Source organism: Orycteropus afer, unplaced genomic scaffold (genome assembly GCF_000298275.1).
Source record: "Orycteropus afer afer isolate SDZICR_OR568_19922 unplaced genomic scaffold, OryAfe1.0 scaffold00187, whole genome shotgun sequence".
Classification (NCBI taxonomy): Eukaryota; Metazoa; Chordata; class Mammalia; order Tubulidentata; family Orycteropodidae; genus Orycteropus; species Orycteropus afer.
This window is the reverse complement of record NW_006921774.1, coordinates 995682-1014783: the sequence shown is the minus strand read 5'-3', so window position 1 is coordinate 1014783 and position 19102 is coordinate 995682. Positions and strand designations below refer to the sequence as shown.

The 19102-nt window shown below is 36.7% G+C and overlaps 1 protein-coding gene across 1 annotated transcript in view; it reads left to right on the top strand.

Moving 5' to 3' along the window:
• The window catches only part of NBAS (NBAS subunit of NRZ tethering complex), a 750019-nt gene that overhangs the window by 56897 nt on the left and 674020 nt on the right, over positions 1-19102 (top strand). Inside the window, exons 7-9 of the mRNA XM_042781864.1 lie at positions 14377-14510; positions 16260-16393; positions 17641-17739. Coding sequence (XP_042637798.1) covers positions 14377-14510; positions 16260-16393; positions 17641-17739 — 367 coding nt within the window. The remainder of the gene's footprint in view (positions 1-14376; positions 14511-16259; positions 16394-17640; positions 17740-19102) is intronic.

Below are 19102 nucleotides of genomic sequence, written 5' to 3'. Positions count from 1 at the left end.
CTGCTCTAACAAAAAAGACCACAAGTGGATGACTTTACCAAACAGGTATTTATTTTTTTACAGTTTTGGAGACCCTGTTAAAGTGCTAGTTAAAGTGAGTTAAAGTGCCAGTTCTAGGGGCTGGGTGAAGGCCCCTCTACTTTGGGCTTCAGCTCTGCCTTTTTTTCTTAGCCCACTGGAGCTGGAGGTGTCTCTTAATTCAGGCAGCTGGTGGCTGCCGAGGCTGACAAATTCAAGGTCAACAAGTAAGATGGCACAATCCCAAGATTATCAAAAAGCATGGTAGCCCACTAGTTCAAGTCCAGAAATAATCCCACGGTCAGCAGGCAACATGGCAAGCTGATGAATGAAGACTCAACTAAATGCAGGATTCTAGCACGCCAGAAGCTCAGAGGTCTTTCTGAAAGGTGGTTCTTTTATACTGGAAGCAAACCACATGCCTAAGGCAGCTATTGAGCCCCTCACTGTAGATTCCACCATGGAGTTGATTACCAGTTTTATCATGGGGAGTACCTACATCCAGCTGCCCAACCATTCAAAACCAGGCCCAGCCAAGTTAACAATGTTAACAGTGTTAACTACCATACCTCTTTAGATTTATTTCTAATTATTTTATTTTTTAGTAGCTATTGTAAATAGTAGGAGCTCTGGTAGCATAGTGCCTAAGGCACTTGACTGCTAACCAGAAGGCTGGTGGTTCAAACCCACCAGCCACTCCTCAGAAGGAAGATTGGGCAATCTACTTCTGTAGTGATACCACCTTGGAAACCCAAGGAGGGATTGCTATGAGTCGGGTCTGACTCGACAGCACATAACAACAACAACAACATTGTGAATAGTATTGATTTCTTTATTTGCTTTTCAGAGATGTCTTTTTTTGGTGTAGAGGAATCCAATTGATTTTTGTATGTTGATCTTGTATCCTGCCACTATACTAAATCTTCCAATTAGTTCCGTAGTTTTCTTGCTGAAAACTTTTGGGTTTTCTATACATAGAATCATAGCATCTGCAAATAGGATGGTTTTACTACTTCTGTACCAATTGGCTACCTTTTATTTCCCTTTCTTGCCTTATGGCCCTGGCTAGGACTTCCAGTACAATGTTGAATAGAAGTGGTGATAGCAGGCATCCTTGTCCAGTTCTCATTTGCAAAGTTTTGATCTCTCTCCATTGAGAATAATGTTGGCTGTTGGTTTTGTATATATGCCCTTTATTATGTTGATGAATTTCCCTTTGATTCCTATTTTTCTGAGAGTTTTTATAAGGAATGGGTGTTGGATTTTATCAACTGCCTTTTCTGCATCTATTGATAGGATCATGTGGTTCTTTTCCTTTATTTTACTTATGTGATGAATTATGTTGATTTTCTTTTTCTTTTTTTAAATGTTGAACCATCTGTGGTAGTTAAAGTTATGTGTCAACTTGACTGGGCCTGGGTTTGAGTGACTGGGCAGCTGAATGTAGTTATTCCCCATAATGAGACTGGTAATCAACTCCAGTGTGGAATTTGCAGTGAGTAGCTGAGTAGGTGCTTTCAGGATGTGTTCTGCTTCTAATATATAGAAGATGCTTTGAAAAAGGTCTTGAAGGTTTTGGCACATTTGGATCCTGCATTTGGCTGAGTCTTCATCTTGGTCGCCTGCATCTTGTCTGCTGATCTTATTTCTAGGCTTGAACTAGTGTCCTGTCGTGTTTCTTGATAATCTCGAGACTGTGCCATTTTATTTGTTGACCTTGGGTTTGTCTGCTTCAGCAGCCAGCAGCTGCCTGAATTAAGGGACTTCTCCAGCTTAGTTGGCAAGAGGTAGAGCTGAAGCCCAAGGTTTAGGGACCTTCACTGCCCCTAGAGCTAGCACTTTGAACTCAGACTTCTAGTCTCCTAAAATGTAAGAGAATAAAATACCTGTTTGTTAAAGTCATTCCCATTTGTGGTATTTTTGGTTAGAGAAGCAATAGAAAACCAAAACACCATCCTACCAAAACACCATCATACCTGATATGAATCCCATGTGGCCATGGTGTATAATTTTTTTGATATGTTGTTAAAATCTGTTGGGTAGAATTTTGTTGAAGATTTTTGCATCTGTAGTCATGAGGGATATCAGTCTATAGTTTTCCTTTTTAGTTGCTCTTTGCTTAGTTTTGGTTTCAGGGTTATGCTTGCTTCATAGAACTTGATTTCATTCTTTTCTAGGTTCTGGAATAGTTTGAGTAGGATTGGTGTCAGGTCTTCTCTTAATGTTTCGTTGAATTCTGCACTGAAGTTATCTGAGCCAGGACTTTTTTTTTGGTGCTAATTTCTTCATGCCATGTTCAATTTCTTTTGTTATGGTCTGTTCAAATTTTCTACCTCAGTCTATGTTAATTTAGGTAAGTAGTGTGTTTCTAGAAATCTGATCATTTAGTCTAGAATTTCAAATTTATTGGAGTATAATTCTTCATAGTATCCTGATATTATCTTTTTTATTTTGGTTGGTTCTGTTGTGATGTTACCCATTTCATTTCTTACTCATGTTATCTTCCTCTCCACCTTCTTTTCCTTTGTTAAGGTTGCCAATGGTTTGACAATTAATCTTTTCAAAGAACTAACTTTTAGTCTTGTTGATTTTTTTTCTATTGTCTTTTTATTTTATTTCATATATATCTACTCGAATCTTTATTATTTCTTTTCTCTGGCCACTGTAAGCTTTTTTTTTTTTTTTTTTTGCTGTTCTTTTTCGAATTGTAGGCAATATTGGGTTAAGGTGTTGATTTTGGCTCTTCTTTTTTGCCGTCTGCCTTTATTGCTTCGATCAAATAGTTCTCTGATCACTGCTCTTGTTGGGTCCCAAAGATTTTAGTATGTTGTGTTTTCATTCTCATTTGATTCAAGGAATTTTTAAATTTTTTTTTCTATTATCCTGTTGTTTTTTTAGGAGGGTGTTATCCAGTTTCCATTGGTTTGCTCTTTTTCTGTTGCTCTTCCTATTGTTGATTTCTAATTTTATAACATTGTGATCTGAGAAGATGCTTTGTAATATTTCAGTGTGTTTAAATTTATTGAGGCTTACTTTGTGGCCTAACATGTGGTCTGTCCTGGAGGATGTTCCATGTGTACTGGGAAAGAGTGTATATTGTGCTGTTCTTGGGAGAAGTGCTCTGGAGATGTTTATAAGGTCATGTTGGTTGATTGTATTTTTTAGTTTTGTGTCTTTGTTGAGTTTCTTTCCAGTTGTTCTATCTTTCATTGAAAGTGGTGTTTTGAAGTCTCTACTGTTTCTATGGAGTCATCTATTTGTCTTTTCCGTTCTGTTAAAATCTGGTTTATGTATTTTGGGGTGTTAGCCCTCACTTGTTTTTGCAAGAAATTTGAAAGACAGCTATCTGGCCAATTTACTGGAAGAGGTCTATATTTGTGTCCATTCTAAAGGAAGGTGATCCAACCTAAGGTGAAAATTATCAAACAGTACTAATTCACATGCAAGTAAAATTATGCTTAAAATAATTCAAAAACCAATGCAGCAGTATAGGCACAGGGAAATGCCAGAAATTCAAGTTGGGTTTAGTAGAGGTTGTAGAATAAAGTATATCAATGCTTATGTCAGGTGGATGTTGGCTGAAGGCAAAGAATACCAGAAAGATGTTTACCTGTATTTTATTGACTGTGCAAAGGCATTTGACTGTGTGGATCATTACAAATTATGGATAACAGTGGGAAGAATGGGAACTCCTGAATACTTAATTGTACTTATGAAGAACTTGTACATGGACTAAGAGATAGTCATTTGTACAGAACAAGGGATTACTGCATGATTTAAAAGCAGGAAAGTTTTGTGTCATGGCTGTATCTTTTCACCATACTTAATCAATCTGTATGATGAATGAATAATTGAAGAAGTGGAGTATGAAGAAGCATGCTCCATCAGGATGAGAGGAAGACCCATTAACAACTTGTGATATGCAGATGACACCATTTTACTTGCTGAAAATGAAGAATTGAAGTACTTAGTGCTGAAGATCAAAGACTGCAGCTTTCGGTATGGATTATACCTCAACATAAAGAAAACACAAATTCTGCCAACTGGACCACTAAGCAATATCATGATAAATGGAAAAAAGATTGAATTTGTCAAGCATTTTATTTTTCTTGGATCCACAGTCAACACCCATGGAAGCAGCAGTAAAGAAATGAAAGGACATTTTATCGGACAAATCTGCTCAAAACACCCCTTTGAAGTGTTATAAAGAGCAAAGATGTCACTTTGAAAGCTTTGACACACCTGGTTCAAGCAAGCCATGGGCTGTCCAATAGCTTCATAATCGTGTGCAAATGGATGATGAGTAAGGAAGACCAAAGAAGAACTAATACATTTGAATTGCGGTGTTGGCAAAGATTATTCAGTATACTGTGGACTGCCAGAAGAATAAACCTGTCTTGGTAGAAGTACCATCAGAATACTTTTTAGAAGCGAGAATGCTAGACTCCTTTTTTTGTACTTTGGACATGTTATCAGGTGGGACCAGTTCCTGGAAAAGGATATCATGCTTGGTAAAGTATAGGGTCATTGGGAAAGGGAAAGACCCTCCATGAGATAAATCAACACAGTGGCTGCAACAATGGGCTCAAGCACAGCAAAGATTGTGAGGATGGTACAGGAATGGGCAGTGTTTCATTCTCTTGCACATGTGGTTGCTATCCATGAGCCAGAAGCAACTCAATGGCACCCAACAACACCAACAATGTTAATATTATACATCTATAAATAGGTGAATAATTATTACTGTGTTTGTGCCTTTTATTCTTAACATATACACATACGCACATATATACCATGTTGGAAAAAATAAAGAGTAGATAAGATGTTCCCGTCTCTGTTTGCTTAGTATTTGTTTGAGAATAATAGAAAAGAGTATATTGTTTAAATGTGAAATACCTAAAGCTTTGGTCTGTAGTATTTTCTGAATTTACCTTCTTAAGTTTCCTCACTAATTGTTTTTAGAGTAGACAAGACCTGGCTTAAATAATTTGTTAGAATCAAGAAGTACTCAGAAGAATAACTTGGTGTCTTTTAATTGGCTTTTTCTTGGTGCTACTTTTTTGTTGGATAAGAACTTGTGAGCTTGAGATAAAGTTCTGAGGAACATGTTAAGAATGTTGGGGTGATTCAGATATGTAGGATTCTTTGGAGATTTGGAATTAGATACCTACTCTTAGCCAGTAAGTAAACTGAGAAATCTTCAATTTAATATGAAAATGGGGAGCTTAATCCCAGTATTTCAAATAAATTATAATATTTGCTAGAGGTTTTAATGTATACAATTAATGTGGCAGCATGAATGAGATTATAATGTTGTAAGAACTAATGTTTTATTTTGTTGGCTTCTGAATGTATGAATTGATGACTTTGATGTTGCATTAATGGGTTCTTTCCATTCCATATAATGTAAGGTAATGATCATTTGTTTATAATCTGACTCATCTTTATGGGAATAACTCCCATATGCCAAATGATATTTCATGTATATGGCTGGAGAAAAGGAGCCAGATTGTTGTTAATGCATTTTGAAACAACATATCACATGGTCTGCAAACTGAAATAAGAGCTCTTTGGTTCTACTTTGATATCTTCAATTATTGTTTTATAAAGATACGCCATTTGAGAATGCTATAAATATGAATTGCAACTTGTTTTAGCTCTGTTTGCCAGGACATAAGTAATAATTCAGTTCTCCGTTTCTATCTTGAATAGGGACCTAAAAATAATGCAGAATTTATACTTTTTGGAGCTAGACTATGTTCCTCAAGAGATTCTTTTAATATTTTTTCTCATATTCTAGGCAGCTTGCCAGGAGTTCTTTGTAGATGTGTTGAGATGCCATCATACCTAGTGGCTAGATGGGCCCTTTGATGGCCTGGGTTTAGGCTGGTTACTTTTGGCTTTTTGTAGCCTCATCAGTTTTTCCTCAAGTGCCATACAGATGTGATTTTGTTAAGTGTAACTTGACATGAAAAAAGTTGGGTAGCATAAGGTATTTGAAGCATCCTCATCTTTTTATGGGAAACATTTCATTCCAGACCTGTGCTTCAGAAGCCTCAGAGTATATAATAACCGATTTTTTCCTTTTGCATTTTTAGAGAAATTACTTATTATTGACAAAGTAATAGTAAAAGTTTTGTAAAGTATGAATGAACAAAATATAGGAAATTAACACCCAGAATTAAGTACTGTTAACATTTTTCAAGTATTTTTCTAAAAGTCCCTGTTACTATTCTATGAAAGTCTAATGTTTTATAATCTCTTATCTTCACCTACAGATAAGTTGTTAATTCTTTTTCAGGTTGAAGTTTAAAAAGGACTTTTCAGAGTATCTTTTGTGATATTTTCTACTGGATAACATCATAGGTGTTAGGCTGTATGTAGGTTTCCATCTACCCAAATTACCCAAAAGGTGCCTATAAAACCGATCTCTGAAAAACAAAAAACTTAGTGTTGTTATATATGATATCTTGAGCAAGAGAAAGTCATTACAGACTTTCATGCAAGTAATTATATATAACATCGGCAACAGATTGTAACATCTGTGTTTATGAAGCATATTGGTCTGTAGACTTATTTTTCTTATAATTTCTTCTTATTTTTAATATAAAATTTTACCCTTAGTTACTATCTTTAGGAGCTGTGTTGATGCCCCTCTTTTGTTCTTGATATTGGTAATTTATGTTCTTTTTGGTTTCTTTTGACAAGTCAGGCCAGAGTTTGATCATTTTATTACTACTTTTGAATATCAAACATTGGGTTTCATGGATTTTTTTGTTGTTTGTTTTTATTGATTTTTTTTCTTTTTCCTTCATTATTTCCTTCCTTCTGCCTGCTATGTTTAATTTGCTGTTCTTTTCTATCTTGTAAAGGTGGAAGTTTAGATCATTGACTTTAAACCTTTCTTTTTTTTTGTGATTTGGGTGAAGATTTATAGACCAAATTCATTTTCCATGCAGCAGTTCACATATAGTTTGTCTCATGTCATTGACCACAGTTAACCAGAATGCAACAGCTCACCTCCCAATTTCTCCCATAGTTACCTCTTCCCAGTGTTAAACCTTTTTTTTCTAAGATAAGCATTTGAGCCTGTTATATTGTGGTCAGAGAACGTTATACAGTATGGTTTTAACTTTCTACTTTTTACTGTGGCTTGATTTATGGCCAAGTGTGTGGTCTGCCTTCATCAGTGTTCTATATGTACTTGATTTGGTTTATAAGTTACTAATTATAGTGTTCTCTGATATTCAATTAGGCTTAATTGAGTGATAGGGCTTTTCATGTTTTCTGTATCCTTACTGATTTTTTTTTTCTGTAATTGGTCTGTGAATTGCTAATAGAAGAGGGTTGAAATTTCCAACTCCAATTATATATTTATCTTACCCTTTACTTCTGACACTTTTTACTTTATCTCTGTAGAAGCTCTAGTGTTCTTGTGTATACATATATAGTATTTTATTTTTTATCTTCTAGGTGAAATGGTTCCTTTATCATAATGAAATATCCCTTTTCCAGCAATAATTTTTATCCTTAAGTCTATTATGTCTAATATAGTCACTAAAGTTTTGTTATGTTTAGCATTTGCATGGTATGTCTTTTTCTCTTTTACATTTAATCTGTGTATTTGTATTTAAGTATATCTCTTGTGGAAAGCATATGATTAGGTCTTGCTATTTTTCCAGTCTGAAAATTTTTGTTAATTGGAGTGTTTTGGACACTTACATTTAATTCAACTGTTGCTTTGGCTGAGTTTAATTGTCATATTGTTACTTGTTTTTCTATTTGTCCTATTACATTTTGTTTTCTTTTTCCTTTTTCCACCCTCTTTTGGTTTACTTGAGCTTTTGAAATATTCTGTTTTATCTCCACTATTGGCTTGTTGTTGTTATGTGCTGTGGAGCTGGAACAAACTCATAGCGACCCCTCCTTGGGTTTCCAAGGTGGTATCACTATGGAAGTAGATTGTCCAACCTTTCTTCTGAGCACTATTGGCTTATTATCTATATTTTCTTTATATTTTATCTTTTGCTGTAGGGTTTACAAAATACAGGAGTCCCTGGGTGGCACAAATGGTTAAATGATTGACTTCTAACTGAAAGGTTGGTGGTTCGAACCTACCAAGAGGTACCTCACATGAAAAGCTTGGTTATCTGCTAGAATGAAGATTACAGCCAAGAAAACCCTATGGAGTAGTTCTACTCTGCAATACATGGGGTCATTATGAGTTGGAATCGAGTCCATGGCAGTGGGTTTTGGTCTCTTTGGTTATTTTATGGTTAGATTAGCTCTACTTTTAAGGTGAGGCCATTGTAAGATCTCTTTTGAGTTCTCAGAGAGTTCAGAGAGGTCTTGCCACTATGATTAGGTAGAACTGCAATATTTCCAAATCTTCTCCAAGCTCTGGTAGTTCTATCTTCTCTAGAATTTATTCTCTCCTTGGCCTTGTAGAGTTGTTCCTTAAGTGCAGCTTTGTGTTGTCAAAGACCCAAGTGTTCCTCTATATAGATTTGTGAAGCTCCCTTTCTGCCTTGTTCCCTTCTCTCTACAGTGCTGCTTTATAAATTTTAGTAAGTTTAGTATTTCCCAACTCTAGTCTTTATGTCTTAAATTCAGTGAGACTACTATACCCTGTTTGGGCTCCCTCTCTGTGATGTGTGGTCTAGAAAGTGCAGTTTATTGTCTGAAGGAGAGCGTGATTGTGGGGTTTACCTCATTTGTTTCCCTTCTCTTAGTATCAGTCTTCTGCTGCCTGGAGTCCAGTGTCTGAAAACAGTTCTTTAACATATTTTGTTAATGGTGTGAGGTGTGTGGCCTAGTCGGAAACGTGATACTTTTTCTTTTAAATTTAATTCCAGAGTCAAATTTTTTTTACAATTTTTTTTTAAAAGTGAGATTCATACAATACAGAAATAAAAAACCAAAAAGCCCAAACACATTACCATCAAGTTGATTCCAACTCATAGCAACTGCCATTTGGTTTCTGAGGTGGTAAATCTTTACGGTAGTAGATTGCCCCATCTTCCTTCTGTGGTGTGGCTGGTGGGCTTAGAACCACCAACCTTCTGGTTAGCAGTCAAATGCTTTAGGCAGTACACCACCCGAGCTCCTTAACACAGAAATAGAAAACTGAAAAATATGATTGTTTATTTTTTCTCTTCATTTGAATTTTTCATGGCTGTTTCTCTTAATGGTTTAATCCTCCTTGGGTTGCTATAAGTTGAATTCGACTTGATGGCAGTGGGTTTGGGTTTTTGGTTTATGCTTTTATGAACCTGTATATACGTGGATTAACTTTTTATTTTTTTTGTTAAAAAAACAGTATCATACTGTGAAATTTGTTCTATCATTTGTTCCCCCTTTATCCTATGACATCTTTTCCAGCCGTTTTCTATAGATGTATCTCAATCTTTTTAAAGTGGGCCTGGTATTCCATTATAAAAATGTGAACCACAATTCATTTATCTATTCCCTCCTTGATAGAAATTTAGATATTTTTTTTTCATTTATTTTACTTTTTTTAAATTGTGATTCAGGTGAAAATTTACAAACCAAATTCACTTTCCATACAGCAGTTCACATGCACTTTGTCTCATGACATTGACTACAATTTTCCACAGTGCAACAGCTCCCCTCCCACTTCTTCCCGATAGTTACCTCTTCCCTGTGTCCATCGCTCCATGGACTCCTGCCCCCTGAGCTGTCTCCTTGTGCTTAAGTGTCCCTTCTTTCTCCCATGCTTGTTTTCTCCAAGGAGTGTATTTACCTCAGGTAAATGTTCAACTCATATGCCTGTCTTTTGTTTGGCTGAAATCCACAGGTGTGGGTTCAATTCTAGACCTGAAGGGTAGCTAGGGGCCATAGTCTCAGTGGTTACACCAGCAAACCTAGCCCCTCCTCCTTTTCTTTTCTCCAGATGACTTTGAGTTTTGTTCCACATTGTTCTCCCTCTCTATCGAGAATCTCCTACATAGATCCCCTTCCAAGTGGTTGACAGTGGTAGCTGGGCACCATCTAGTTCTTCTGGTCTCATAGTCATATAGGCTGAGGATTGTATGGTGTACCACTCGCTAGGACTAATTGTTTCCATGAAATTTTGGTTTTCTTCATTCTTCTTTGCTCTGGATGAGGAGAGACTCATCGTTGCATCTAGATGGCAGCTTGCAAGCTTTTAAGATCTCAGTTGCTACTCGCCAAAGTAGGAGGTGGAACAATGTTTTGGTAGTATGTTATGCCAATTGAGCTTGATGTCCCCTGCAACTATAGTCCAAGACCACAGGTTCAACTGCTTGGTCCCTCTAGCTAGCTGGCTGTGACCAATCAGTGACTACAACCTTGCCCTTTGTCAGCTCTACTATACACCTGGGAATTCAGATAATACAAATAAACTTATGGGACCATTGTCTGCCAACCCTATACATAGTCTTGGGTACACTCCGCACTTCATGGACATATCTAATAGTTCAGCCTGTCCACCCATCTATTCACTTGTATACTCATGTTTGTGTTCATTGACAATGCAGTACTGTATGTGCAAAAGGGTTCATCTTTGTTGTCTGTACCTCCTATGAACCACTCTAGGTCTTTCTCTTCCTCAATGCCACCATATTGATCACTCACATTTGGTACATTTGCCCTTCTCGTCACTGAAATCAGTATTTATCTCTACCAATTTAACTGTTCCCTCACCTCCTCTCCCACTCCTGGTAACCAACAAAGAAAATTTCCTTCCATAGATAAATCTTTTCTTGACTTTTACAATAATGAACTAATACAGTATTTGTCCTTTTGTGATTGACTTATTTCACTCATCATAGTGTCCTCCAAGTTCATCCATGTTCCATATTATTTTCTGTGCTGAGCTCATTATGTTTATGAATTGTGTTATCATTTGCTTTGTTGATGTTGTTGTAGTATATGCTGAACATTTGTGCTTCTCCTTTTTTTTTATTGTGATGTTAAGGTTTATCATTTTTCTTTAAGGTTACCCTATGATTTATAATTTTCTCCCTGAGTTTACAACAGTCCATTCTATCTTGCAACTCTCTTAACTTCCTCACCATGTAGAAGTTCTGTAACTACATAATCTTTTCCCTCTTTTTGTTTGTATTTGTCCTTACTTGTCAATTGATGTCTGTGGTTCCCTGTTTACCATCTTGGAAGCTCATTTTACTTTGGATATGTCCATAGCTGTGGTTTGTGGGTTATGTCATCTTGTGTATTAATGGTCGGTTGTTATTTGCTATTTTTGATTCTCTGTTCAAAGGACTCCCTTTAGCTTCTCTTGTATGGTTGGTTTGGTTTTAAGAAATTCCCTTAGTTTCTGCTTATCTGGAAATCTACTAATTTCACCATCATATTTGAGGGACAATTTTGCTGGGTATATAATTCTTTGTTGAAATTTTTTTTTCTCTCTCAGTTTTATGCATACCTTGTCATTGCCTTCTTACTTACATGGTTTCTGGTGAGAAATCAGAGCTTATTCTTACTGGTTGTCCTTTGTAAGTAAGTTTTTTTTTTTTCCCATGCTGCTTTCAGGATTCTGTCTTTGTCTTTGGTTTTGATTAGTTTTGATGATTGTATGGCTTGGTGATTTTCTTTTGGGGTCTGTCCTGTTTGGGTTTCATTGTACTTCCTGAATGGATATTCTCATCTTTCATTGTATCAGGGAAGTTCTCCTCCAACAAATCTTGGACAATTTTCTCAGTAGTTTTATTTTTCTCTTCCTGTTCTGGAATTCCAATGACACGTAAGTTATTCCTTTTGATGGTATCCCACATGAACCTTAGGCTTTCTTCATTTTGTTTTGACTTTTTTTCTGATTGATCCCTTTCCAAAGAAGTATTCAGGTATTTGTCTTCAATCTCATCAATTCTGTGTTCCAGTGCATCAGTTCTGCTCCTTTGCCCTTCCAATGTGTTATCCATTTCTGTCAATTTAGTATTAATCTTCTGCTTTTCTATCTGTAGGTTTAGAATTATTTCTAATTTTTCATGTATTTTGTCATTTTGTTCTTGTATTTTCTTCCAAAATTCTTCTAAGGTTTTTTCTGTGTTTCCCTTGGTCTGTCTTTCAATCTTTTGAAGATACCTAAATATAATTATTTTGAATTCCTTATCAGAAATTTCCAATGCTGCTTCTTCCTCAGGTTTGTGTTCTGGGTCTGTATCCTGCTCCATTGTTTCTACCACTTTATCTTTGTTCTTTGTGTGGCGTGTGATGGTCTTTTGTCTCAGAGACATATTGGCATTGTTGCATTTAGATGTCTGTGAACTGTTTATGAGGAGCAGCCAAGAGTGATTCAGGCTCTTGGTTTTTTTTTTTTTTTTTTTTTTTTTTATTGTTAGCCTTTTGGTGGAGAAGGAAGTGGTGGCTCTCACTCAGTAAGTGCAGTTTCAGGAGGTATGGGTGTAGTTGTGTCTTATGGGGAGTGTTGCTGTCTCCCACTCAGTTAGACAAAAATTACAATTGAATACCCATCAAAAAATAAGCACATGGACAAAAAATACACCATGTAATCACACAAGAACAGTATCAGAAAAAGAAAAAAAGGAAAAAGCAGCAGAAAAAAATCAAGAAAACCTGCAATATCTGAGGATAGAGCAATAAGACAAAACAGGTAGAAAAGGAGAATAATGATGAAAAAATTTAGAAACTTTAAGCCCAAGTTCAAAGTGCCAGGCTCTAGGGTCTGGAAGAAAGCCCCTCAGCCTTGAGCTTCATCTCAGCCTCCAGGTCTCCACCCACTGAAGCTAGAGGCTTTTCTTCACTCAGACAGCTGCTGGCTGCTGAGGTTGCCAAGTCCAAGGTTGACAAATAAAAAGGCATAGTCCTAATGTTACCAAACTACATGGCAAGCCATTAATTCAAGTCCATTGTAAGTCCCCAGGTCAGCAGAATGTGGCAGGCAGCTGAAAAAGGACATCACTACTTGCAGGGTCCAAGCATACCATAAGCTAGAGACCATTCCAAAAGCTACTGCTTATGTACAGGAAGCAGAGCACATACCTAAAGCAGCTACTCAGCTGCTTGTGGTAGATCCCACCATGGAGTTGATTGCTACTCTCATCATGGAGAATAACTACCACCAGCTGCCCAGCCACTCAGTCAGGTCCAGCCAAGTTGATACAAACATAACCACCACAAAGGGCCTCATGTAAAAGAAACATAATATGAATAGTGATTCATATGACTAGCGAATCATGCAGAAAAACATGAATAGTAACTGGAGTCTTAAAAGTGTACAAGCAGTCGCTAGTTGCAGCAATTGTTCTGCCATCCAGAGCAAAGAAGAATGAAGAAAACCACAGACACATGGAAACAGTTAATCCAAGGGACTAGTGGATCATGTGAACCTCAGCCTATATGACTCTGAAACCCTAAGAGTTAGATGGTGCCTGGCTACCACTGTCAACCATAGGGAAAGGGATTAGTGCCGGAGTCAATAGAATAGGAGAACAATGTGGAACAAAACTCAAAATCATCAAAAAGATATGATAGAGCCTGGTAAAACCCCTGAGACTAGGCCCCCAGTTACCTTTCAGGCCTGGAATTGAGCTCACTCCTAGGCTTCCAGCCAAATAAAAGGCAGGTACATAGGGTGCGCATTTACACCAGTTAGATACACTGCTTAAAACAATCAATTGTGGAAGATCAGAAGAGCATTATTTGCACAGGGAGATCAGTTAGGTGGCTGGATTGCATAGGAAAGAAGGACACAGGGAAGAGGTAACTACAAGGAGGAAGTAGGAAGAGAGCTGTTACATTGTGAGGATTGCATGTCATGAAACAAAATGTGTATGAACTGTTGTGTGGGAATTGAATTTTCTCTGTAAACTTTCACCCAAACCACGATAAAAATTAAAAAGAAAAAAAATAAGGTATGACAAATGCCATGAAAGACAAGTGCAGCATATTTTGGAGCACAGAGGAAAAAGCAGTCAATATTGAAGAGTGTCAAAGAAGGAGGAAGTAACAATTAAATTGGTCTGGTAGGATGAGTAAGCTTGGAGATAAGGTAGAAGAAGTTATATGTATCAAAGGCACAAAGATTCATGTGTGCATGGTTAGCTTATTTGTCAGGTAGTTGTGCTAGGGTAGGCTGTTGGTTGGGTGACCAAGGAAGTGATGGGATGTAAAAGTGGAATGTCATGATGCGTTCTTTCTCATTCCTTTTTAATACTGTGTCCTTATAGTCCCACTTTGTTTTTGTTTGTTTTTTTTATTTGATATATTTAAAAGAGGTCAGTTCAAATTTTTATATTTACCTTTTAGAGCAACTGAACTCTTTGGTTTGAAATGATTTTCTGCTCGTTCTTTATAACAGTTTATTTTAAAGCACCTCTTTTCTGTTTGTTCTAGTGCCCAAAGACCCAAAACCTCAGTGGAGACGGGTAGCATGGAGTTATGATTGTACTCTGCTGGCCTACGCTGAAAGCACAGGAACTGTGAGGGTGTTTGATCTTATGGGAAGTGAACTCTTTGTCATTTCCCCTGTACGTAAATACCTTAAACTCGTAACATATATATATTTTTTTCAGTGTCGTCAGGTATAGGTACTTGAATGAATGAATTTGAAGAGTGGAGAAACTCAAATATGAATAAGAATAAACTCTGAATTTGCTTCAGATAAGAAATCTAGTTATTTGAAGTATTTATTCTTTGTATGTTGTAATGCACTTACTGTCTGGATATAAACTATTATTAAAATATGATAGTAAATGACTCCAAAAAAAAAACCCAAAGCTTCAGTGAGGAAAGAAATCAGTGTTCCTCTTAATGCAACAAGAATAGCTTTCAGAGGAGTTAGAATTTAAGTAACTCTAAAAAGGATAGAAATTGAAAAAGAGAGTGGCGAAAAAATTATTTGCAAAGTTACTAGGTGGTACAAATTGTTTGTGCTTGACTGCTAAACTAAAGGTTGGTGATTCGAACCCACCCAGTGGCACTGTGAGAGGAAAGGCCTAGTGATCTGCTTCCATTGAAATTACAGCTAAGAACATGGTATGGAGCAGTTTAACTTTATTACATGAGGTCACCATAAGTTGGAATCTCCTTGATGGCAACTAATAACAATAACATATTTGTATATTGCTTTTTTCTTTATTAGTGACTTTGATATATACTATTGAATATTCACAAGTGTTTTTTACTTGAGCAGAGATATTATTACAATTTTGAAAACTGAGCTTGGGCTCCACTCATGGAGGTTCTGATTTGACTGATCTGGGTGGGGCCTGGGCTTTAATATTGTTTACAGTTTCTTGAGGTGACTATAGTTAGAACTGATAAAGAGAATAATTTTTGTTCAGAAATAATGAGTGGAAACCTCAAAGTATGTAGGGCTTATATTATGGAAGTCCTTGGGACCCAAACTCAGGAGTTTTCTAGATCAGCTGTGTCTGATAGAAATATAATGTGAACTATATTTGTGATCACATATGTAATTTTAAATTTACTAGTAGCTATATTAAAAAAAAAAGGAAACAGGTGAAATTTATTTAATATTTCATTCAATAGATACAAAATATTATTTCAATACATAAGCTATGTAAAAATTACTATGATATTTTTCATTCTTTGGAACTAAGTCTTTAAAATGTGGTATGCATTTTACATTAACAGCATATCTTAATTCAAATTAGCCAGATATCTCTATTTGTACTAGCTACGTGTGGCTCACTATTGCATTGTGTAATTCTAGACAATGAGGAGTCATTCAGGAAACACACATAATTGATAAACTTTGTTATGTGTGTTTCTTAAACTGCACGTACCTTTACATCTTTACATTATAGCCTGATATTTAGTTGGTGGAAAAATGTTGGCATTGAATGAAGTTTTTACTAAGTTAAGCAATTTTATCATAGATTACTGTTGGCAGTAGAAATCAACATTTGAAGACTTATTTCTGAAAACAGTCCAGTAGCATTCTTAGATGCTGAATAGTGGCATTCCTTTGTTTTCTTTCCTAATCTTTTTACAGTGGAAATTTAATCTGAACAGAAATTTACCTATCTAGGTTAACATCCAGAGCGGGTGGTGTGGTTCCAGTAGAAGGCTGGGAGGGCTGGTATAGACCTATTGTGTAGTTCTAGGCACTCTGTCTTGCATGAGTGTTTAGTATACAGGCAATTCTGGGACTATCTTACTTAAAATGTGCTTGGCAAGGCTAAAGTTTCAATTCTATATGTATTAATTTTATCTAGTATTGTTTTAGTAACATAATTCCCTCTCTTCTGTAGGCATCTAGTTTTGCAGGTGATTTGAGCTATGCCATTGCTGGTTTGATATTTTTAGAATATAAAGCAAGTGCACAGTGGTCTGCAGAACTATTGGTCATCAATTACCGAGGAGAACTTAGAAGTTACCTTGTAAGGTAAAACTGTACTTTGGGAAGTGTTTTTTGAAATAATGTTTACTTCTCTGGTTTAATGTCAGCATTTGGTATTTCTTTTTCTTTTTTCCAGTATATTATTATGAAAAGCTAAAAGTAAAGTAGACTTGAAAGCATCATATATTGAACACCTGTATCTCTCATCTAGATTCTAGGTTAACATTTTACCATGCATGCTACAACACATTTGTATCCATCAATGCAGCCATTATCTTATTTTTTGATAAGTTTCAGAGAATTGCAGATATCAGTACCCAAATACTTTAACAGGGCATCATTAATTATAGCTCAGTTTTTTCACATAAAAGAAATGCAAAAATCTTAAATGTTTACATACACAAATCTTAAAATGTATCATTCAGTGAGTTATGACAAATTCATGTTGTTGTTCTTATTATGTGCCATTGAGTTGGCGCCAGCTCATAATGACCTCTCCTTGGGTTTCTGAGGCGGTATCACTATGGCAGTAGATTGTTGAACCTTCCTTCTGAGGAGTGGCTGGTGGGTTTGAACCACGAGGCTTCTGGTTAGCAGTCAAGTACCTTAGGCACTATGCTATCAGAGCTCCTCGACAAATTCTTACACATGTGCAATCCAAATACTTACCAAGATTTCAGAACATTATAATCATGCCTGAAAGGTCACTCATGCCCTTGTATCCCTAGCCCCACCGACACTGAGGGCAACCATTGTTAAATTTTTTTTTCCTGTCATAGGTTAGTTTAAAATGTTCTAGTAATTCACGTTAATAGGATCATATACTCCAAGTCTTTTTTGTCCAAGTCTTCCTTCATTCAGCGTTGTATTGTGTGATTGATTCATACTGTTACATGTATCAGTAGAGTTTTTTTTTTTTTTTTTTTCCCATTGCTGAGTATTTAGTTGTGTGATTATTTCACAGGGCTATTGCAAATAAGCTGCTATGACCATTCTTGTATAAGTCTTTTATGGTCATGTTTTCATTTCTCTGGGGTCAATATCTTACAATAGAAGTGCTGAATAGTAGGGTAAATGTAATTTATGTTTTAGAAGAAACTGCTAGATCTTTTTCTAAAGTGGTTGTATCATTCACACACCACCAATAATGTTAACAGAGTGCTGGTTATTTCACATCTTTGGTAATATTTGGCGGTGTTTGTCTTTTTCATAGTAGACATTTCAGTGGGTATTTTGTAGTATCTCATTGTTGCGTAATGATATTTATATCTGATTTCCCTTATTAAATTTAGTGTTGGAACAAATCAGAGCTACCAAGAAAGTCACAGTTTCAGCTTTAATAGTTATTATCCTCATGGAATCAACACAGCTATTTATCATCCTGGTCACAGGTAAGCAACCATTTATTTTCATATTTAATGGAGTATTAAACAGAGATACGTTAAATTTATATAGAAATTTTAGCACAGTTTAAGACATAGGAAATGGTCATTTCCGATTCTTATTTTGGCTTCCTTTTTTGTGCATCATTATCTTGAATATCTGTAATATTGTTGTAGTCATTTTCAGATCATTCATGCTTCTCTGTTTGACTGAGTTGTTCTGAGCCAGCTGGGGCTGTGGGGAGTATTAGTGAAGAGTTTCTTCATTTCTTTTTTTTTTTTTTCTTTTTACTGTGATTTGGGTGAAAATTTACAGAGCATATACACTTTCCATACAGCAGTTCACATGCACTTTGTCTCATGACATTGACCACAGTTTACCACGATACAACATTTCCCTCCTATTTCCTCCCAATAATTACCTCTTCCCTGCGTCCATCCCTCCATGCACTTCTGTCCCCTGGGCTGTCTCCCTGTGCATAAGCAACCCTTCTTTCTCCCATGCTTGTTCTCTCCAAAGAGTGTATCTAACTCAGGTAAATGTTCAACTCATATGTCTGTCTATTGTTTGGCTGGAAGCCACTGGCATGTGTTCAATTCCAGACCTAAAGGGCATGAGCCATAGTCTCAATGGTTCCACCAGGCTCTATCAGGCCAGCAAACCTGGTCCCCCCTATTTTTTTTTTTCCCAAATGATTTTGAGATTTGTTCCACATTGTTCTCCCTGTCTATCCAGGATCTCATATACAGATCCTCTTCCAAGTGGTTGATAGTAGTAGCTGGGCACCATCTAATTCTTCTGGTCTCATAGTCGTATAGGCTGCAGATTGGATGGTGTTCCAGTCACTAGGACTAATTGCTTCCATGAATTTTTGTTTTTTGTCATTCCTTTTGGCTCTGGATGAGGAGAGACCCATCGTTGCATCTAGATGGCAGCTTGCAAGCTTTCTAAGATCCCAGTCGCTACTCCCCACAGTAGGAGGTGGAACAATGTTTTGTGTAGTATGTTATGCCAGTTGAGCTTGCTGTTGTCTGTGACTATGGTCCCGAGCCCACAGGTTCAACTCCTTGGTCCTTCTGGGTAGCTAGCTGTGACCAAGCAGTGACTCCAACCTTGCCCCTTGTCAGCTCCACTATACACCTGGGAATTCAGATCATATACATAAAGTTATAGGGCCACTGTCTGCCAACCCTATATATGTTCTTGGGTGCACTCCCCACTTCATAGACATACCTAATATTTCAGCCTGTCCACCCATCTATCCACCCATATACCTGTGTTTGCCTTCACTGACCATGCCGTACTATATGTGCAAAGGGTTCATCTTTGTTGTCTGTACTTCCCACGTACCTCTCCATGTCTTTCTCTTCC